Genomic DNA, 23557 nt, shown 5'->3' with positions numbered 1-23557 from the left:
TATCTTATTGATTTTTTTAAATTGAAAGCTTGTTATTATAAAAGGATGATCGCAAATTTAACAGCCGGGGACCGGACAAAATGGAGGGTTATGTTTGAGGCCCTATGCTCCACAGGAAGCAAAGAGGTTTCCATGGATACTGGCTAAAAACTAATTTTGGTTCATTTTAGGGTGTGCTTGTAGCGATCTCTATCTAACTCACTGCAATGTAATTATTTCAGTATGCAATGTAATCTAAGTTATTCACTGAACCTATACAGAGGCGTAGCGAGGGGGGACGAGGGCGGGGGGGACACATGTCCCCGGGCGCCAACCTTAGGGTTGGAAAAACAAATTGAAAGTTTGAGGGGGGGGGGTGCAAATCAAAATTTCGAGGGGGTGGGGGTGCAAATCGAAAGTTTGAGGGGGGGGGTGCAAATCGAGAGTTTGTCCCCGGGCGCCGGGAAGGGTCGCAACGCCTCTGAACCTATATCTAACTTACTAAACTGTAATCTAAGTTATTCACTGAAATTATATCTAACTTTCTCTACTATAATTCATGCAGTATGCCATGTATTCTAAGTTGATCACTGAAACTATATCTAACTTTCTGTACTGACGTAAAAAGGTAGAAACACTCCTGTCATTCATTTCATTCAGTATGCTATGTGAACGTTGAACCAAGTCATTGAAACTAAAAAAAAACGATCTTGCTATTGATCGATTTGACTGTGTGTATCATACTAAATTCTTTATATCCCCCCCCCCTGTTCTTTATTCAGTCCACACGACAAAAAATATTTGTTTTAAAAAAGATTTGTAGCTTTTAATGAGAAATACTTGCCCATTGTTAGCGTCAGTATATGCTAGAAAATGTAGAAACAGTTTTAGCAATCACCATTGCACAAGACTGGTCGTTACCACCTAGTTATTTCCCTTTCGTAATTGTATTTTTAAAATGTTTAATTGATTTTTATTAAAACTAGCGTGTTAAAAAACAGTCTCTGGACAATCCGGGGCAAATCGTACCCTGCCGGGGCGCGGTTAGACGCGCCTGATTCAGTTTAGTGAACGACTATAAAACTACATCTTATCCATATGCCATCACACTTTTTAAAACGAATGTATGCGTCATAGCGCTGCCGGGATAGCCAGGGGCGCTAAATTGCAACCTGTCGGGCGCCAGCTCACGGGATAGCCCGGGGCGCTAAGTTAGCTCAACATTTCCCCTAACCTCATTTGCTATAACTGCCTATCCTTATAGAAAACATCTTTTCATCAAATATCTGGAATGCATCTAATCAGCAACAGTCTTAAACAATTACAAAATGTTCATAAACTTGCACGTCCAATAACAACACATTACCAAGAAACAGGCAGTGATTATAGTTTGCTGTATTTGTAGTTGATGATAGGGCCGGCGCTACCTATCAGGCAAACTAGGCGGTCGCCTAGGGCGCCATCCCTAAGGGGGCGCAAAAAGGTTTAATCGCTATTATCAAAAAGTACCTAATAATTAAAAACTTTTATAAAAGAGTAGCGATTTATCTCTGCACACAGGACGAACTATCAGTTTTGCACTCCCACCCCAAAATTAGGTCTATATAGGCCTACATTTATTCGCGATGGTGAATATGCAACTCCACCTCACTAATTTGGAAAGGTCGGGGCGCTTTTTACGAGTCACTTTGCCTTTTTAATGTGGTGTCATATAATGATGTAGAAAACGATTAAATAAGTTCGTAATTCAAATTTCGAACATTTCAAACGGTTATCTAATTTTAATAGGGCTTGTTAGTCTCGTTTTCTCTGACTTTGAATTAGAAATCTGTCCTGGTGTTTAGAGTTTTGTAATGATGGGGTGTTCAAAGTATTGTACTTGTTGGTAAGTTTTGATGGATCGTTTAGATTCCGGAGTAACGGCGGAAGGCTGTTGCTGATATGGTTTCGTAGGTATAAAGTATCGACGTGTTAAAGTGTCATTATTTTTATTCGGCTGTTTTGTAGTGGAATCTGATTGGTAATAGAGAAATGAGAAAGCAAGTGATAAAGTATCGTAGTTCTGGACCTCGGGAGTATCGAGTCTTGTGGTATTAAGGTATCGAATTATATTGACTGTTAAAGTGTAGGTAGTAGGTCCAATGAAATCGTTGTTGATTTGGAGTTCGTTTGTAGAGCTTGATGAAGTTAATCGGGTTGGTGTCGTAGTTCTGGAGCATCGAGTCTAAATATGTTTAGGTATCGAAGTTTGATATGTGTTGTGAATGTAGTAGAGTATATCGAGTTGTCGAGTTTATCGTAAGTTAGATGATTTCAATTCAGTACGGAACACACTACAAAGAAAGGTAGGCGTTCTCTAGTTGAAAAATTTTAAGTTTTTTGGGGATCTGTATTACCACTCTTATAGTATTAATATATAATATTAACTAGGATAGAATTTATAATTAACCGTAGCTTTGTTTTTTTTTTTTTCAAATTAATTTTTTTTTCATTTAATCACCAATACTAGCAATGTCTAAAGCAGTTAACCGTGTTTGATATTCTTAAAGATGTCCCTTAATTTATGGGATCCAAAATTTTATATAGTTTACTTGATGGTATGAATAACATTGAATGAATGTCATCAAAATTGAATTCAAGTATGCTATAATTAAGCTACCATTATTAGACTTTTTTTTTCAAATTATTTTTTTTTTGTATATTTAATCACTAAGTCTAACAAGTCTAAACCCGTTGCCCGAGTTTGATATTCTGAAAGACGTCCCTTAATATATGGGGTCCATAATGTTACACCAGGGGTCGGCAACCTGCGGCTCGCGAGCCGCATGCGGCTCTTTTGATATCAAGATACGGCTCTCCAGCTCCTTGAAAAATACTAATAATCTTAATAAAAAAATAAGATATTTGAAATAAAAAAAATGTTAGTGGCTCTTTAAAACCAGGGAAATTTTGAAAATTGTAACTTTTGGCTCTTCCGCTTCAAAAGGTTGCCGACCCCTGTGTTACACGGTTAAAGCTGCATGTATAATGAAAAGCAATGAATGTCATCAAAATTGAATTGAAGTATGCTATAATAAAGCTATCATTTTTAGGCTTTCAAACAAAACCTACAGTTAAGTATCCAATAGGTAAAATATATATTTTTCATAAATGTACAAAGATAACATAAAAGATTTGTTATAATTATTACGTGATGAAATTTAGAGCGTTTTATTGTGTTTTTCCAACATGTCTTAGTTACACGTGTTTCATTTAGCTATTCTTGTGAAAGTTATTTCCCTTGAATAAAATTTTGTTATTATTATTTTAAATGGGAGATAATTCGATCGTTGACTTTATATTCATTTTAAAATCTTGCACCCTAGGTTGACCGCTTACACATAAATACAACTTTAAGTTATTGTAAAAATTATATAGAGCTTAAAAGTTCTAAACAAAATACTTTGGTAGTTGTTTTTTTTAACATTATCAAGTTGAAAAACAAATACATCAGTAGCCGTTGTAGATTGCATTACCTAATGTTAGTAGACATACAGTCTTAGTCGTGAATTAAACATCTAATTAATTGTCTAATCATATTTTTCACTCTCTCCTAAAGGATTCACTCATATATAACAATTGTAGGTTCGAATCTATATCATTTATAATCTTTTATTTTTCAAAAACAAAAAAAAATCGTTACATAATCACACAATATAGACGTTTTACAATTATAACTAAAGACAGTCAAGCATAAAACAGGTAAGTTCTGTTTAGGAATTCACCTTGGGAGCCCAACACTACAAGCACTTTTTTCCAGTGTTTTTTTTTCCAGACTTTTATCTCCCGGGAGGGGGGGGGGGCACTTCAAATTTTCTAAAGGGGGGGGGGGGGGGCTATGTCGTTAAGTACAAAGTAGATTCGTGGGCTTAGCTGACAATTTCAATAAAATATGATTACGCTTGCAAACTGGAATTGAAGGAATTAGTACAAATTTTGTGACGAAGAGGCAAGTAAAATTTTATTTTGATGTCTACTTATAACGTGTATACAATTGATAATAAATTAATATGCCACTTTTAATTAATTGTTTTCTTATAAATATGTTTTAGTAATTAATTTGTGTGAAAGGGGGCGTTTTAATAAGTTTTGCCTAGGGCGCTAAATAACCTGACGCCGGCACTGGTTGATGGTTAGTTATCAGCCATGCTTCTCTAACCTTGGTCAATACAAAAATATGAAAATAAGTGTAATCTATGGTTCCCAAATGGCTTTAAATTTTAAAATGTTGCTATCATTTTATCGCTTGCCAGTGACGTAGGCAGGGGGGTAAGGGGGGGGGGGGTCATACCCCCCCATAGACTCCTCGGTATATATATAAAGTATGAGGGGGGTGTAAATCAAAAGTTTGAGGGGGGGGGTGCAAATCGAAAGTTTGTCCCCGAGTAACCCCCCCCCCCCCCCCCTATGAGACGATCCTGGCTACGCTTCTGTCGCTTGCCATATTTAATTTTTTTTTAATGTTAAAATCAGAGTTTCTTCCAGGCATCTCCTCGGGGGGGCTTAGCCCCCCCGAAAAATTTTTACCGCCCCCCCCCCCCGAACGAAATGAAATTTATATAATTTATATAGAAAATATATACTTTTAACAGTGTCCGCCCCCCCGAAGAAAGTCTACCGCCCCCCCCCCCCCCCCCCGAAAATTTCAAGTGCCCCCCCGGAGAAAAAAGTCTGGAAGAAACACTGGTTAAAATGTTTCCTACCTATATATTAGCAGAGAGAGGGAGTCCCATCTGATTTCTTTCAACTAGAGTTGCGCACCTCTTCTACCCATAAATGCAGTTCTTGAACGGTAGCGTAAAAACATAAAACATTGCGCACCACCCCTAGTCATAAATGCAGTTCTTGAACATTGCGCACCACCCCTAGTCATAAATGCAGTTCTTGAACGTTAGCGTAAAAACATAAAACGGAAAAGGTAGGAGAAAATGTATTGTTTGACTCGGCAGTTAGAACAATACAATGGCCTACACATTGACAGTCAGGTAATCAATAATTTCATTAGCTAACAATTAGTAATAACCTTGTGTTTTATTGGCACAATATAAATCACGGTTTGACATAGCTGTGTAATTAAGATAGGAGCTTTTATTTTTTACAAACTTTAATTTAACTTGCATTCTCTGGTGTGCTTAGTGCGTATTGCTTCGTCATGGTTTCCAAATGGGCGAACGATATTTCAACTTTTTCTAACCGACCTTTTTTTTCAAACTTGGCACGTGGGTCAATATCCGATGACAACTCAACTTGACGTCATTTTGACTTAATTTGATGCTTAATTAATTTTTTAAAGAATTAATTAAATTTTCCTTTATAAATTAGTATATTACGCGCTATTTAAGCACGTTGTGTTCATTTGGTGTGCAATTGTTTATAAGTCATAGCGCCCCTAATTCAATATTATTTCCTTATCGCAGTAGGGCATGTTACAGAACACCCGCTATAAGTAAGGGAACACTGTACAAGGGATGTAGTGGGTGGGAGGGAAGCGTCAAATACTTTTTCTTTGTTTATTTAAGTAGGCACGAAGATAAAAAAAATTTGGAAAAGGCTGCTGAATAGAGTTTAGTTGTTTTATCCTTCGCACTGACAAGCGCCGATCGTGAATAATATGTGTCGGGTCTATGTATGTGTCTTGAAATCCGCCAAACCACAGAGACTGATTCGCCGAACCCTTGGGGTTCAATCGAACCCAAGTTAAGGACCACATACCTAGTCGGATTGAAACCGCTGGTATTTAGTTTTAAAAAATATACTATAACCTTGATCATTGTAGTAAAACGTCCGTTGTTTTTTGTTTTGTTTTTGTTTTTGTAAAATAATTTACCTATGTATGGAATTTTATGTGAAGGCTTGGTCTAGCGGTAGCACGAAAATCTTGAGTTCAATACCTGGTTAAAATCAATGGCACGGCACTGTGGAAATTAAAACGGCTGAGTTAAATTTTGACTAGGTATACAACTGGTGGGTGAAGGCTAAAAGCCTGTTACGTCATATTCCTCGTCTTTCCGAATTAGAGATTAGCATTTGGAGTTTTTATTCTGCATTTATGCTTGGTTAAGCGTGAATAATATAACCCCCCCTTTATATTGACTAATGTATATAACATCTTCGTCGCAATCATTCTTTTGTAGTCGTGAAAATATTATAAATCACTAAGAAGATGTGCAACTGCCCATTATACCACACGCTCCATTCTATCGTTAGCTCCCATTTAAAATTGTTCCATTGAGATTAAATCCGTTTTGTTTTACATTGAATTTAGAATAGTCTATCCGATTGTGTTTTTAATTAATCTCTCTCTCCATCCTTCACTCTCCCTTCTCTCTCTCTCTCTCTCTCTCTCTCTCTCTCTCTCTCTCTCTCTCTCTATATATATATATATATATATATATATATATATATATATATATATATATATATATATATATATATATATATATATATATATATGGAAATCCTGAAAGGGGATAATCTCATCTATCTGCGATAACTATGACATACTGGTTGTCAGATATTAACGTTCAAGTGCTATATAATACACGTTTTGAATATTTGTATATTTGAATTATACTATTTTTAATCGGGTTTCTTTGAGTTTGGTTTTTATTTGCTAAGACCCTGCAATATATAATAACGCTTTAATCCTCTACCTTTTTAATGTATCTGTTATCATTACTTTTACCTCTACTCTCTAAGTGTGTGATGTCATTATTATATTCCTCGTTATATAAATTGACTGTTTAATGTATTTCTTGTCACAGGTATAAAAAAAATTTAAGAAGATGAAATTACCATGACTACCAATAGAACCACGTTCTTAATTGTTGGATTTATGATTGTGAATTGTTCTGCATTACATCAGTTTAAACGGTCAGTAAAACATAATTATAACAAACACTTGTAAAATATTGTTATATTATGTATAATCTTTTTTATTTTTTGTTTTTTAAATCAATAGTCACTGTTAATAAAGATTTTTGTCTTTAAAGCATATAAGAAGGCAAAAGTAATTTTATTTTTTAAATTAAAAGGCGGAGGTCACCTACGGCTATACCACTACACCAAAAACACAGGATACTTCTACACGGAGAATTCGACGTCCACTTCACCGAAGCGACTAAAGAAGAATTCTGGGACGATGGTCCGATAGATATCTATGAAGCTTTTGATCAACATTCCTACAAGACTTTAGATACGTGTAACAATATTTGTCATGCAGATAATCCTGTGTGTTCTGCTACAAGTAAAAATGAATTCAACGGATTAACAGAAAAAGATTTGATTGTACCAAAACCGTTCCTTGCCAGAGGGCAGTATGTTTTTGAATGGGAGAAAAAATATTTGAGTTATCCCCCTTTGACTGATACTAAAACGCTGCCAGATTTGGAGTTGTCTAAAGTGACAGTTGAAAACACAAGACAAGGTGTGGTCAGGTGTAAGATACTTGAAACTATACACGGTCGTCTGGATGTCGTGGATGGGTACGGGCGTCAGAGAACCAAGGGAGACGATGTGGTCAGGGTGTGGATGAAGGGCAGTAATCCAACTGGATATGCTGTAGTGGGTGATGTCTTGGATCTAAAAAATGGCAGCTATGTTTTCAGTGTCAAATGTCTCTGGACTGGATTATCTTCGGTAACGTAATTATAATTTATAATTTTTTTAAAATTATTACAAGCTTTTATTTCTGTCGAAGAAAAAAACGTTTTTCTAAAACATATAATAATGCAAATTGTTTATTATTTTATTATAACAATTTTATATTATATATAAAAAAACTTATTACAATTATATAAAGTCGAAATTATAAGTAAGCCTATTCAGTAATTTGTAGAAGAATACATTTTTTAATGAATCATAAATCGAATTGTATCAAATTTAATGTCACATTTAAGTGTCCCTGTGCCTTGATATGTGTGTCAACTTTGGAGTAAATGCTGCGGTAGAAGTGAGAGAAGTTTAGTTTTCAAGTTTCGACTCATCGACTCAACGAATCGTTTGAAATAAAAGCTTGTAAAATTTTCAGCAAATTGTGTAAATCAATAATAAACTAATTTCACAGTTGTGATCAGAAGAATCAATACAGCAGGATAAGTTCGAAACAGAAATACTTTTTTTTTTAAATTAAAAAAAAATAACTCTCTATAAGTACTGACAGATTAAATAAAAAATGTTGGTCGCTAAAATAAGTAACAGATCTCATGAGAGATTAAAGAAAACAAGATTGTTCTTTTTCTTACTTTCAGTGCATTTTTATTATATAAAGGTTTTTTTTTATATTTATTTTTCCCATTTTTTAGTAATTTAAAAGCTTATTATTATAAAGGTTTTTTCTTTAATATATTTGTTTTTCCCATTTTTTTTTTGTAATTCGTTCTCAATTAAGTTGATACCACATAGTCGTAGCGACCACAAATATTTGCGTTAAACCCGATCAGTAGCTTGCAATCTCTAAAATAAAAGTATCCGCGTTTCTTTATCCACGAATCACTCTCCAGAAAAAAAAACCCTCAATCAGCCTTTAAAAAAACTGTTCACTGCCGACAGTTAGCTGGTATAGTGATCGTTAGTATTCAATCATCTTAAGTAAAGTTTCAATTTCAAACCTGACGATCTATGGGGCAAGTGAAGTAGATTTCACTTGTTTCTGTGACCTCGGCATATGAAGAGATAGTGTGGTCAGCACTATGCCCAGCTGCCTTTACTCTCCCTAACGTGAGTTAGGTACCCATCAGAGTTGGGTGGACTCAGGGACGGTCTACTGACTTGAACCCGGATTCGAATTCCAGACTTAACTCCCCTTTTATTATTGAATTTAGTATTTTTAAAAATTAAATTATTGAATAACCTAAGGTCCAAATCGTTTAAAAAAAAAATAATATTACATCATCAACGGAGAAAGTTTGAACGAAATACGTGCATTAGAAGTGGGTCAGAATTAATTTACAAGATTAGCCATACCCCACAAACTAACAAACATAGTGAACTAAATAAAAGCTAATAACAAAGCATACCAATGCTTCTTTTTATAATTTATTCAATATTTTTACCTTTATTTGAGAAATAAAAACATAATTTTATCAACCAAGCTCATCAGCAATTGAAAATTAAAGGTAGGCTAGAAACAAGTTAATTAAAAAAATCTAGTGACATTTATGCGCAATTTCCTTATGTTATCTAAAAATAGCTCTGACGTATAATGCTGGGGTGCGTTCAAGCTAGAAGAACGATCGGTTTGTAGGTGTTTATGTAATTTTAAAATTTGTGACCAAACGAGAGGATATTTTTGAAAACTTTCTTCGGCAATATTGTTCTAAATTATGGCGTCTGGTTGCCGAGATATAGGCCAAAAACTGAATTTTTTCGAGGTTTTTGGGCTTTTCCGGGAAATACATGAAAGAAACCCGGAATTTTTATGGCCTAGGCTCATTCTCGTAACTTGTTTAACATAATTGCTTTTGGAACTAGTCATCGATATTGCTTCGTTGAGGAGGAGATACGACTTAAAGCCCGGACACACATTCATCCATACATTCATTCATCCATCCATTCCCAGAAATGACGAGTTAATAAACGCAATTCTCCAGAATGGAAATTGCGCTAAAAAAGTATAATGCGTAATTAATGTTAATATTAGAGTAGCATATATTGAAAGTTGTGTAATAACAGAAAACTTATAAAGTAGGATTTTGGCCAACAAAACAACCAGAAAGTAAGCTGGCTAGGCAAACATGAGAACAAAAAAATATTCTAATTGCGGTAGTTCATGCTAGAATCTTGTTATAAAATTGCATACAACTTTAGATGGTAGTTCACGTTAAAGTACAGTCATGTGATAAAATACTCTCCATCTTTAGCTTCACGTGGCCATCGCCTACCCGCGGGAATTCATCAGGACTTTCATCCATCAGATTCACATTGGGGCAACGAGATTCATGACCGCCACATTTAAAAATGGAAACTATAATGAGGTAAATGCTGGAGAATGTAAAAACTCTATACTTTTTTTCATTTACTTATATGTATCTATCATTTTGATTATGGTATATATATATATATATATATATATATATATATATATATATATATATATATATATATATATATATATATATATATATATATATATATATATATATATATATATATATATATATATGTATATATATATATATATATATATATTCTAACAATGTTTATTATGCAATTTTTAACAGGACACCATTTGTTTTCAAACCCCAAACATACCAGGCTGGGAATGTATCTGCAACTTCAGCAAGTTTGGTTATGAGAATTATTACTGTGGTAGACCGAGGACTAATCAGTAAGCTTACACATACCTACACCCTCATTACACATACCTACATTTATATATATATATATATATATATATATATATATATATATATATATATATATATATATATATATATATATATATATATATATATATGTATATGTATATATATATGTATATATATATATATATGTATATATATATATATATATATATATATATATATATATATATATATATATATATATATAATTTATAGAATACTACTTAAGTAGATAAACGACTGCTTTTCCTCCAAGGGGCTCAACCATGTGTGACCCGTCTAGTGCTGGCAGCGTTGAACTTGAGAACTTTTGCCTTTTGCTTGTAAATGTTAAGTCCAACCTGCACTAATTTTCTGTCACAATATTTGTTTTCTCCTGCGACTGCTGTTGGTTATGGGAGAGGGGCGCGAGGTCGCCTGCAAAGTCCAAGTTGTCAGGTTGTTTCCTCAGTGTTCACTGAATTCCGTTTCTACGAGCTTTGGTTGCTGTTTTTATTACTCAGTTGATGGCAAGAAGAAAGAGGAGTGGCGACAGCAGGCATCCTTATCAGATTTTGGTTAGTACGTGAACGCCGTTTGTAATTTGGCTTCATTGTACTGTAATGACCGCTCTCCGACAGCCGCGGAGGGAGCGGACACCCCGGGTTCGTTTGGGATGGCACTGACAGAAGTCACTACTAATGAAATTCCAACAACTTGACGTGAGCTCGTTATTGATGTCTAGGGGTAAAACACGACAAATTGAAGAGACTCAACACGACTTAAAACTGTCAATACCCTTTTAATAAGTGTACAAGAAATTACGACACTGGGTCTATACAAAATGTACAGACTTTAAGAATACCATAAATAAAATCAAAACTCCAACTTACAGTTAAAGAAAATCACTATATATCACAGCTGTGGCTTAGTATATTAAACACCATTAAAGAACATTACTTGACACAACTGAATGGCATTATAAATACCACAAATATTAATAAGAGACATATTGACTCTACAACAATAGAAAACCAAAAAAAAGGTCAACCTATCACTGATGTGACAAAGGGTGCAATTATACACCAGAACAAAATATCAGTAATACTACAAATGGTTACACAATAACTTATATAAGGTGATAAAATATGCCATACACTACACAACTGAAAATGGCGCACCAAAACATACGGCACATCTCTCTCCTAGTCCCAAGGTCAATCTAGCTGCCTCTAGACTTGAACTGCACGAGATTAAATACAGCTCAGTATTAGGGGAGATCACTCACAAGTCCTACGACTATTGATTGAGGATCTGTTAAGGATCCTCACGGTCGCAAGATCATTGGTCGAGGGTCTGCTAGGGATTAAACAATCCATTCATATGACGTGACGGAGTTCAGTTGACCGATGAGAACCGGTGAACTAACAACTCTCCCAAGGTCAATCACAAAACTCAGGAGACTAAATAATATAAATAAATTAAAAGACCTCAGTAGGTCACAGTACGTCTGCCTGTCTGTCGTTCGCAACGAGGACTAATATTCTCATTGGACTGCCGTCGTAGCTTAAGACCTACCAGAGGGTATTTCGGTCCACAATGTCGAAAAAAAATTTCATAACCAATGAAATGAACGTACAGTTGTGAGTTCCAACCTATTGACTGCCCGATTATGATGCGGTGTTGCGATCTAGCCCGTGCAAGATTTATTCTGTCGGAATGCTGGTTGCTCATTATTCAAGGGGACTGTTAAACAATTTTCTGGGTATTAAGAGGAGTGTGACTCCCTTGTACTTGTTACGGTAGCTGAGTGTACCTTTCTTGGGGAGCTTCATCAGACGGCCTTCCAAGCGGTCTGTTGATATTTCCTAGTCCTCCGCTTCTTGTCGAAGTGCTGTTTCATGTTTCAACTGTATATTGTCTGACTCTCCAAATAATCTTTCCTTGAGTCTCCTCTTCAACTCTCTAAGGACTTCTCTGTAGTCTTCCTGTGTATCTACCTATACTGTTCTTATTCTACTCTTGTAAAATACAACATCTTCTATGATCTCATATATATATAAGTATATAAATATATAAGTATATATATAAGTATATATATATATATATAAGTATATATATATATATATATATATATATATATATATATATATATATATATATATATATATATATATATATATATATATATATATATTGTAATCCACAGTCTAACATGCGACGACTGGATAAATGGTGGATATCTAAGCGTTCCAACTCCACATGACGTTACAGGCGCTGAAAGAAGTCTGATTAAGTCTATTGCCACGTAAGTTGTTTTTTTTTTTTGTACATTCAGATTTAAAGATAGAGGTAAAAAACCTTTCATTAACGTGCAATCATCAGTCTTTTAAAAAATGATTTAAAAATTCAAAATTTTTATCTTTAAAAATATTTTGCATTGCAAAGTTTACAATGTCAATCTGTGTTCTTCTACCTCTACATAAATGGAACTATTAAACATTTGAGTTAAACTTTATTAGAACTAAAACAGTTTTTTTTCTTGCTTTTACGACAACTTGAATATTGTTCCACAGAATACCACAACAGAGGACAGTAGCTCACAATTTTAAAATATCTACAGAGAATACAGGTATTGTGGTTGTGTTGTTCTGTGAATCTTTTGGACTTTTCTCTCTGGGGAGAGGGAGGAGAAAACTTGAAATACTATTTTGGGGGGGGGGGGGGGGGCGGACGACACTGGTGTTGTTTCACTGTTTACCAACATTTAATTTCATTCGTAATTTCACCGGCGTTAATGTCGATGTTGTTGATCTAGGGCTATCTAAACTAAACACAATAGAACACCAGATATTGTTAAGTAGATTCAATGATATTAGGATGAGCATTTTTTCTAACCCATTAAATCTCCAGTGCGTTGAATGGTTCAGTTACAAGTTGGCACTAGTAATAATGTTGTTGCTTTTTTGCGCTTATGTTTTGTTTGTGTTAGCGTTGTGTATGGTGTTTTCTGTTCCCGAGTTGGTCCATTTAAAAAAGATTCACCGTTGCGAAGCAATACTGGTATGCAGCTAGTATATATATATATATATATATATATATATATATATATATATATATATATATATATATATATATATATATATATCGCTATATTTAAAAAGTACTTGGCCTTTAAAATCTTAGTCTTTATTTGTTTTGTATTTTGCAGGCAATGTTTTTCCTGAATTACAACCTTGTCACATGTCAAATAAAAATGTCACCTGGACAACAGCGATGCCTAAAGGCATCTGGACACCTGGCAATATCTGGAAGTCTCTGGTCTGTAAGGACGTAGGGGTCATCAATACAGACTGGACACTAAATTGCCTCAGAAACACATCCGTCTGGATCTTCGGGGACTCAAATGCCAGGTTTACCTATGATATGATTCTAGCCCTAACAAAATGTAACAAAACTGAAGGTGGGTACCCATTGAGAGGAACATGCATTAAGCCTGAGACTGGACTCACCATAAATGTGTTTTGCCACGAAGGACCGGTGTATACATACTCACAAAGAAGCGACAATTTTACCGTTCCAAATTTTATACAGAAGCTTCCAAAAAACCAGAAACATATTCTCATCATTCAGTATTACCTCCACTACACGGCTTCCCATCTCGCTGTGCTGTCGTTACGTATGAAATCTCTGAGAGCCGCCATAGAAAAACTGCTTGAAGAAAACCCCATCGTCTTGATAGGACTTAGAGGTCCTCACATCGCTTCATTATATTACAATTACAACCATGCAGTTGGAGGAGATCCTTTAGGACCCCAGTATATCCATATAATACGAGATAGGTTCAAAGGCTTAGAAGATAAAATCGTGTTCTTAGATTTGTGGGAAATGTCCATTGGAATAGAAAACTTTGATTATCATCCACCACAGTATGCTAATCTTGAGATGTTCAAGTTTTTGTTGTCTTTTCAGTGCAATTAGCCCGAAGGACGCTATTCCACACTCTAATTGATCACATGAATTGTTATATTTAAAACTTACAATATATTATTATTAGGTTGAATTTGGTTTAGTTTGTTTTATTTTTCACTCGTTATATAGTAATTACATGTTTTGCATTTAATAAAATTTAGTAAAATGAACCCTGTAATTCATATAATTTTTTTTCTCTTGTATTTTGTATTTTAACCTAGCCGTAAACCATGTTGTGTAACAGGCCCATTTTTTTTAAAAAAATGTATGTGTTTTTAGACTTTAAGTTATCTTGATCAGTTCTTGATCAGTAAAATTTTACAGAAACAGCATGGAATGACAAAGTTTAGTAATATTTCATTCAAATTAAGTAACCATTTTAATGGTAGCGTTAAAAATTGGTTGATCTATTTATTCTTCTTATTTGTTTCTTAATATATATGTCAGAGGATTTAAACAACAAGTCCAACTTTTTGGATGAAATGAACTGTGGTCTCCAGATCTGGGGGGGGGGGGGGGGGGGGGGACGGACCCCGTACAGGTACAGCTTTTCTCTGCGTGGAGTATATTGAGGCCAGAGTTTAGTCCGCGTCTTATTGTACACGTACCAGTACTGCAGGACGTACTGTGTGTTCTTTGCGTTATGCTACAAGTGTTCGTCTGGACCAACTTATAATTTCTATGAACCATGTTCATCCATTTTAATAGCTCATTGAATTCGACAAATATACAAACAAACGAACTTAGCTGTTTATTATATTACTAGCAGCACTACGCCTCATAAACCCCTCTCTTAAAGTCCACACTTAACCATACACTATTCCCTTTTTATACACAAACCCCGCACCAACTTCACCCTCATTTAACATTGCACTTACCAACAACGTTAAAAATTACATTTTAGCGCATTTTCCATTCTGGAGAATGGACACCAGCGAGAAAAGTCTCAAAGGTAATTGAGAAATGCATAAATTAAATTAAAAATCTTGCACGGCGTAGTTACAATTAACATGGTTATAAAATCCTGTCTGTCTGGTTTTTTCGGACTTTACTAAAGATTTGATTTATTTGATGTTTTTAATATTTAATAAGGGAACTAAATAAAAATTAAAAAAAAAGCAAAAACAATTTGGTTTTCACGTGTAATGGCGACATAAACAATGGCCGCCATAAATTTTATTTTACACATTGTAAGCTAAAAATAGAAAAAATAGGTCATGGTGTTTAAATTTGCATAGTTATTTAAAAACTTGATCTGCAAAGTTTTGTAAACAAAATAACTATGAACTGGGGCTGTCAGAAATCGATCACGGAGTTCCTTTACAGCCAATCAATGTTTGTCTTACGAAAGTGAAACATCGGGTTATAACTTAGGCTTGATGAAAATAAATAGAAATGTAGCCTTAAACTCAACAAATTATTTTCAAGTTCTCTGGATCTGCAACTTGTATAGCATTGATTCTAAAAATATTAAATTTCTGAATTAATTTTAGGCTTAAGTTTTTAATAAAATTTTATCATTTATTATTTTATGGTCCTAAATCTAAAAAAGCACATTTTTATTCCATGTCAACAACATTACGGAAGGAATCTCGTCAACTCGCTGGTGTCCATTGCGTTTATTAACCCGTCATTTCTGGATGTATGAATATATGAATATATGAATGTATGAATGTGTGTCCGCAGCTTCAAGTCATATCTCCTCCTCAACGAAGCAATATAGAGGACTAGTTCCAAAAGCAATTATGTTAAGCAAGTTACCAGGATGATAGTGGGCCAAACAAATTTCGGGTTTCTTCATGGATTTCCCAGAAAAGCCAAAACAACCTCCACAAAATGCAGTTTTTGGCTCATATCTCGGCTACCAGACCACTTAGCGACTTGGAACATTTACCAATCGATTTCTGCCATAATTTAAAACAATATTGCCGAAGAAAGTTTTCAAAAATATCCTTTCGTTCGGTCACAATTTTTTTTAATTAATTAAAATTTGGACCGAATTAGTAGGCGTGTTTATCCAACCACACCACACGACACGCGTCATCACGTTCAATAGCTGCGTCATCACGTTTAGTAGCTAGGCGCGCAAGGGTTTTTAGTCATGTAACTATATTGTAAATAAAACATGTAAAATACTGAAAAAAAAATAATAAAAAACGTTTTAATAACTAATTAACTAACCAATGGTTTTACTAACCCTGCTCTTGATTTACGCTACGACAGAGCTATTTTTAGATAACATAAGGAAATTGCGCTAAAATTGTCACTAGAGTTTTTAATTACCTTGTTTTTAAAGATCTAGTTGTCATCTTGATTTTTCTCTATCTATTCTATCGATGTTTATGTTGGAGTTTTTCTGCCCTCCACCCCATCCCCTCTACTCCACCTTCCATATAAGTTTACCTTGCGGTGGTGCAAATATCTCACTTGTGTACCTTACTTTTTTTTACTTTCTCGAATACGAAGTAGAGAGAAAGTAAAGTAATCGTGCAAAAAAAATGTACCGGGAGTGATTTCCAAAAAACATTCTCGAATATTCTTATAGAACACTACGGCAACTCGGGATATAGACATGATTTTTAATCCATTTTTAGTTACTTAAACTTTTTTAAATAGAATAGAATCTTGTAGAAAACAGAATTGCATACCAAGTGAACGTCAAGCAATATGTGTATAATATTGCGGAATATTATAAGTAGGCCTACTTTATAAATTCACATGCTTTTTTTTTAGAAATCGGAAATAGCGTAAATAACTACTTCCTTTTAACGGAAATTACTCAAACATTTGATAAAAGGCAGAGAATTATATCTTTTACGTACGTGTGAAATTTCATTTATCTATACGAAACGGTACTCAAGTTATAGCCTTTTGAAAAATTGAAATTAAAATAATGTTTTCAGCGATTTTCGGTAAAAGAAAATGGACTTCTTTTTAACGGAAATTGCTGAAAAGTTGATAGAAAACTACAAATTTGATATAATACTTATACATGAAATTTCATCAACCTAGCTGTAACGGTACTCAAGTTATCGTGTTTACAGACACACACACAGAAATTTCATATATAAATATTTTATCAAAATCGTAGATCCGTATCAACTTTTGAGCGATTTCCAATAACCGGAAGTGGTACTTTTTCTACTTTGAATTTTTTAGTACTATTTCAGATGCATAAATGAAATGTCACATGTAAGTAAAAGATCTAATTCTCTACCTTCTGTCAAATTTTGAGTAATTTCCGTTGACCGGAAGTAATAATTTAAGCTATTTCCGATTTCTCAAAAAACGCGTGTAAATTTATAAAGTACTAATAATATTGCCCACTATTATGCACATTTTGTTTTGGCGTTCGCTTGGTGCGCAATTCTTTTTTCTACTAGATTCTATTCTATTTTTACAAGCTTTTATTTAACTCACTTCCTCGTCAGTCTTTCTAGACCGAGGCGCCGGAGTGAAAATTCGGACACTTCCACTTCACCGATACGATTCACACTTGGCAAGTGGGTCAAGACATGAAGACAATGCAATCTGAAATTAAATTTGACTTAATTGGATGCCTAATTAATTCTTTATTAATTAATTAAAATTTGAACCGAATTAGTAGGCATGTCTATCCAACCACACCACACGCGTCATCATGTTCAATAGCTGCGCCATCACGTTCAATGGCTGCGCCATCACTTTCAGTAGGCGCGCAATAGTTTTTAGTAATGTAACTCTATTGTAAATAAAACATGTAAAGTACTGAAAAAAATTCATAAAAAACGTTTTAATAACAAGCTTTTATGTAATAATGCACTAAAAAGTAGAAAATAAATTATAGAATATTATTTAAATAACTATAAAGAAAAGCGTGGGTGTCTTCCAGGGGCGGAACTACAGTGCCGCCAGACCCCGCATTGCGGGGGGGACCGGAACGTTTAGGGGCCCGCAGCCGACCATAATCAATTTTTTTTACAGTTAAAAAAAATAATGTTCTTGCATTTTTGACTTGATGGTTGTTTTGTAAAAAGAATACTGCAGATGCTGTTTGATTATTCTATAGACACCATCTTTAGTCCTCTTTCTCCTACAATCAAACATGCTGTTGTCGGCAAAATTCTTTTGAAAATAAATCCATCGCGTGAAAGATACGCAAACGTTCAAACCACTTCCATGACTTATTTCCCATTTTTTAAATAGTCAAATATGTGTGCTCTTAAGCACTATTAATAGATTTGCATTAAACAAATTAAAAAGCAATTACGGCTCTTAACTATTATTTTTAAAAAAATACATAATAAAGAATGACAAAGCATAAAACAGAAATGTATTTAAAACTAATAATATAAATACAAAAAAACATAAAAGTAAACATAGGGCGAGAAACCATTACACATACACAGCTTTCATGCTTCATATTATTTCGACCGACTTATTCATGGGAGGAATTATAGCAAACATAACGGAGATTTTCAAAACAGACTAGATGTGAGGAATTATAGCAAACATAACGGAGATTTTCAAAACAGACTTATAGATGCAGTTCTAATAGCAGTCACACAAATGAATTGGTGTCAGTGGCGTAGCGAGGTCCGGTGTTACCCGGTGCGGCGCAACCAATGGTGCCACCCCCTCAGAGGTGCAGCGACTCTTCAACAGCTTTCAATTTTCGATTTGCACCCCCCCCCCCCTCGAACCTTCGACTTGCACCCCCCCCCTCGAACTTTCGATCTGCACCCCCCATCGAACTCTCGATTTGCACCTCCCCCCAAACCTTCGATTTGCACCCCCTCAAATTTTTCTCTATATATTTTACTATTTTTGCCTTGGTGTCACCCCCCTAAATGGTGTCACCCGGTGCGATCCGCACCCCCCCCCCCCCCCCGCCCCCCCCCCCCCCCCCCTCGGTTCGCCTCTGAGTGGTGTAACGGTTTTACTTTTTAATAAAAACTAAGCATTTTTAATTGATTTTTTAAATCTCGAACAAGCCCGAAATGAGTATTCTATGTATCATATTTTCGTATATATATATATATATATATATATATATATATATATATATATATATATATATATATATATATATATATATATATATATATATATATATGGGGCCCAACAATTTTCTTTGCGGGGCGGCCCTTTTTTTCTAGTTCCGCCACTGGTGTCTTCCTTAACATTAGTAAAGTTATCCAATAGATACTAAAGTGACCCACGCTTTTCTTTATAGTTATTTAAATAGTAGTCTATAATTTATTTTCTACTTTTTAGTGCATTATTACATATAAGCTTGTTATTTAAACGTTTGTCTGTCTGTCTGTCGTCAGTCTGTCTAGACCGAAACGCCGGAGTGAAAATTCGGACACTTCCACTTCACCTATACGATTCACACTTGGTACTTGGGTCAAGACATGAAGACAATGCAATCTGAAATTAAATTTGACTTAATTGGATGCCTAATTAATTTTTTATGAATTAATTAAAATTTGGACCGAATTAGTAGGCATGTCTATCCAACCACACGACACGCGTCATCACGTTCAATAGCTGCGCCATCACGTTCAATGGCTGCGCCATCACGTTCAGTAGGCGCTCAATGGTTTTTAGTCATGTAACTTTTTTGTAAATAAAACATGTAAAGTACTGAAAAATATTCATCAAAAACTTTTAATAACAAGCTTTTATGTAATAATGCACTAAAAAGTAGAAAATAAATTATAGACTACTATTTAAATAACTATAAAGAAAAGTGTGGCTGTCTTCCTTAACATTAGTAAAGGTATCCAATAGATACTAAAGTGACCCACGCTTTTCTTTATAGTTATTTAAATAGTAGTCTATAATTTATTTTCTACTTTTTAGTGCACTATTACATAAAAGCTTGTTATTAAAACGTTTTTTATGAATTTTTTAAAAGTTTAAGTAAAAAAAAATCATGTCTATATTCCGAGTTGCCATCCCACGTAGTGTTATATTAGAATATTCGAGAAAGTTTAGGGGAGATCACTCCCGGTTTATTTTTTATTTTTTTGCACTATTACAAGACTTTCTCTATACTTGGTTATATACGAGAAAGTAAAAATTCATTAAAAATCTAGCCAATATCCCGAGTTGCCATCCCCCGTAGTGTTATATAAGTATATTCGAGAAAGTTTATGGAAGATCACCCCCACTTTATTTTAGAAGCGTTGCTTATTGTGGGCGTGTGTTAGAGGCAAGTATTGGAAAAATTATATTTTACACGCTAATTGTACAATACATAAGCATAGACATGATGTCGACACCAATCTCTTTCATCATGAGTTGCGCACCAACTCTGTTCATCAATGCAGTTCTTGACTTTAAGTGTAAAAACATGAAACGGTAAAGGCACAAGAAAATTCACTCGGCAATTTGAGCAATGCATAGATCTACATGCTGATAGTCAGGTAATCATTGATTTCATTAGCCCACAATTAGTACTAAACCTGTGTTTTAATTGCACAATATAAATCACGGGTTGGCATTGGTATGTAATCAAGAAAGGAGCCTTTGTTTTTCTAAAAGCTGTTATTTAACTTACTTTCTCTGTCATTGGTTAGTGCTTTGTGCTAAATGCTTCGTCTTAGGTCGAAACGGGCGAGCAATATTTTGACCACTTCGGATCATCGACCAATGTCTTTCAAACTTGGCACATGGGTCAAGATTCGATGACAACGCAGCGTGACGGCAAAACGACTTAATTAGATGTTTTATTAATGTTAAGATGTAATTAAAATTATTCTTTGTCCTATTTAAAGAACTATATTCCGCGCTATTATACTCACATTGTGTTCATTTAGTGTGCAATCGTTCATAAAAAAAAAACAATAAAACACTGTTTAATGGCTGTCTTTTACGATGTTATGCACTAAAGAAAAGAAAATAGATTATTTTCTTTAAATATATAATGTTGGACGGATAATTAAACAAATATATTATCTAATGAATATCTTAACTACAATTTAAAAAACAACCTACGCTTTTCTTTAGGTATATTAAAATAATGGTGCATTATTATTTTTTTTTATTATTGTTTATTAGCAGCACCCCCTTCTACACACTCACACACAAGTACATTCATATGCATCGTTTTTTTTTAAATACCAGATTAACTTCAATTTCGTTGTTTGATTTTTTTGAGTAGGCCCTACTAAACACCGAAATATTCAAAATCTTCAAAGCTATCACGGTAAAAATTGTTCATGGCCATATTTCTTACCATTATTATTCAACAATAACTTATAAACAGGTGTCTAAAACACTGTTATAGAAATCAACACTTTAAGGCCTTGGTGTGAATAGCTGGTAGACATTTTAATTAACAATAACCTTCACTTAGCCTATCATAGACTTTAACCTTTTGTTATCCCTAGTCCAGAACTAAAACAATACCCTAAACCTTACGCTGAACGTTACCCTAATTAATCCAAAACCCTAAACCCGAAATTCTTTACCTGATTGTTAGGCTACTACATAATTAAAGGACAGCTCTCTTATATTTTGTTACAGTTATCGACTGCAGTGTGCTCGTGAAGCTTCCAATACTTTTTTCTAACATTTTTAACATCACATTAGACTACACGTTAATCTTGGATAACCATGGGTTTCGGGGGTCATCTATGAAGGACGTTACGTTTAAATTGAACATTTTTATTTTTCACCTCCCCTCCCTACTGTCACACATCTTCATAAAAAGCCAGACCCCAAATTCAAAAAGACGTCACACCTCAGACAACGTGTTTTGTCTTTTAAAATAACCGATTTCGGCTGAGCATGTGTCTGACCACATTAACCCTTCATATGCTGAGGTCACAGCAACAGATAATCTCTATTTCACCTGCCCCGTGTTCCGCCAAGCATCAGACACTATGATTTTGTCTTTAAAATAATAATCATTAAAAAAGTTTTAAAAAACCCACGTTTTCTGATTGAACTAAAAAGTAGAAAATAAATACTATACATCACAATAATGCAAGCGATCACTCTACTATAAGCGATCAAAAACGTGGGTCGCCGAAGTAAAAGTTATATTACTATTGATTAGATAATACTATTGACTTTTATTAGGGAGCTTGTAGATAGTCAACAGTATTAGAAACTGTAAGAAAATCACGGCGCCCCACGTTTTTGATCGCTTATAGTAGAGTGATCGCTTGCATTATTGTGATGTATAGTATTTATTTTCTACTTTTTAGTTCAATCAGAAAACGTGTTTTTTTTTTAACTTTTTTAATGATTATTATTTTCTACTTTTTAGTGTTTGTCTGTTTGTTTGCATTAAAATCTTGCTATCGATTTTATCTTTTCACTTTTTTTTTGGGTAAACGAAGACAACTCGTAAAAAGACAACTCGTAAAAAGACAACTCGTAAAAAACACGTTGTGTGAATACGTTACTGACTAGAACACATAGATTTGAACCCATGTCGAGTGGGATAGCAATCGTGTGCCCAACCACTCGACCATATCGTCTCCCCCATACTGGCCACCAGTTGTTACGGTTGTTTGTACACAAACACCGCGTGAACACTACTCAGTAAGCAAAGAGGGAGAGTACCGAACCTTGTTTTCATCAAATTACAGTTACTGGGTTATGTCCCTTTTTCCCCACGTTTTTTGTACAATTATATAGCGGTCTAAAATGATCAATAAAATGTTTCCATGGATCAATTTAGTAATAAAAACAATAGAATATTCAATTGTCATCCAAAACAAAGCTTCCCTGAAAATTTTAGCGCGCTAGCTAACTGGGAAGTGCCAGAAATTTCGATCGCAAGATTTGATTGGAAAGACAAACAAACAGAGACGAAAGCAAGTTAAAGAAAACGTGGGAAAAAGATTTCGGCTGAGCATAGGTCTGACCACACTATCCCTTCATATGCTGAGGTCGCAGGTGAACTCTATTTTACCTGATGAACTCTACTTCCCCTGCCCCGTGCCCCGCCTGGGGTTATTCTGTATAGGGTACGATTCTTTTATTTTCTTCCTTTTTATTTATTTGTTACCAATACTTTTACCTTGCTGAGTGCGTTATACCATTATTAAATTAAATTCCTAATTATAAATATTTTATATATTTCTGGTCACAGATAGCAAAAATCTAAGAGGATGAGCTTTTCCAGGATCACCAATAGAACCATGTTCTCAATTATTGGATTTACGATCGTGTATTTTGCAATATTGTATCTTTTATATCGGTCAGTAAACAATAATTATTACTACGCACTTGTAAAAATATTA

At 34.5% G+C, this 23557-nt stretch overlaps 1 protein-coding gene across 1 annotated transcript; it reads left to right on the top strand.

Moving 5' to 3' along the window:
* The first annotated feature begins 4908 nt into the window (after positions 1-4908).
* LOC131931911 (NXPE family member 2-like) lies at positions 4909-14438 on the top strand. Its single transcript, XM_059288741.1, has 8 exons — positions 4909-5003; positions 6783-6891; positions 7053-7656; positions 9879-9992; positions 10239-10345; positions 12550-12648; positions 12917-12972; positions 13552-14438. Exons 2-8 carry the CDS (start codon positions 6815-6817, stop codon positions 14319-14321), a joined length of 1827 nt encoding a protein of 608 aa, XP_059144724.1. The 5' UTR covers positions 4909-5003; positions 6783-6814; the 3' UTR covers positions 14322-14438.
* Positions 14439-23557: the final 9119 nt, after the last annotated feature.

Source organism: Physella acuta, unplaced genomic scaffold (assembly GCF_028476545.2).
Source record: "Physella acuta isolate Inbredline_101_S28 unplaced genomic scaffold, ASM2847654v3 ptg002053l, whole genome shotgun sequence".
Taxonomy (NCBI): Eukaryota; Metazoa; Mollusca; class Gastropoda; family Physidae; genus Physella; species Physella acuta.
The sequence above is the reverse complement of the archived record's forward strand: the minus strand, read 5'-3'. Positions and strand labels throughout refer to the sequence as shown.

Coding starts and splice junctions, on each gene's coding strand:
- LOC131931911 (XM_059288741.1), top strand. CDS start 6,815: ATGACTACCAATAGAACCACGTTCTTAATTGTTGGATTTATGATTGTG. Junction 6,892..7,052: donor GCATTACATCAGTTTAAACG/GTCAGTAAAACA, acceptor TTAAATTAAAAG/GCGGAGGTCACCTACGGCTA. Junction 12,649..12,916: donor CTGATTAAGTCTATTGCCAC/GTAAGTTGTTTT, acceptor ATTGTTCCACAG/AATACCACAACAGAGGACAG.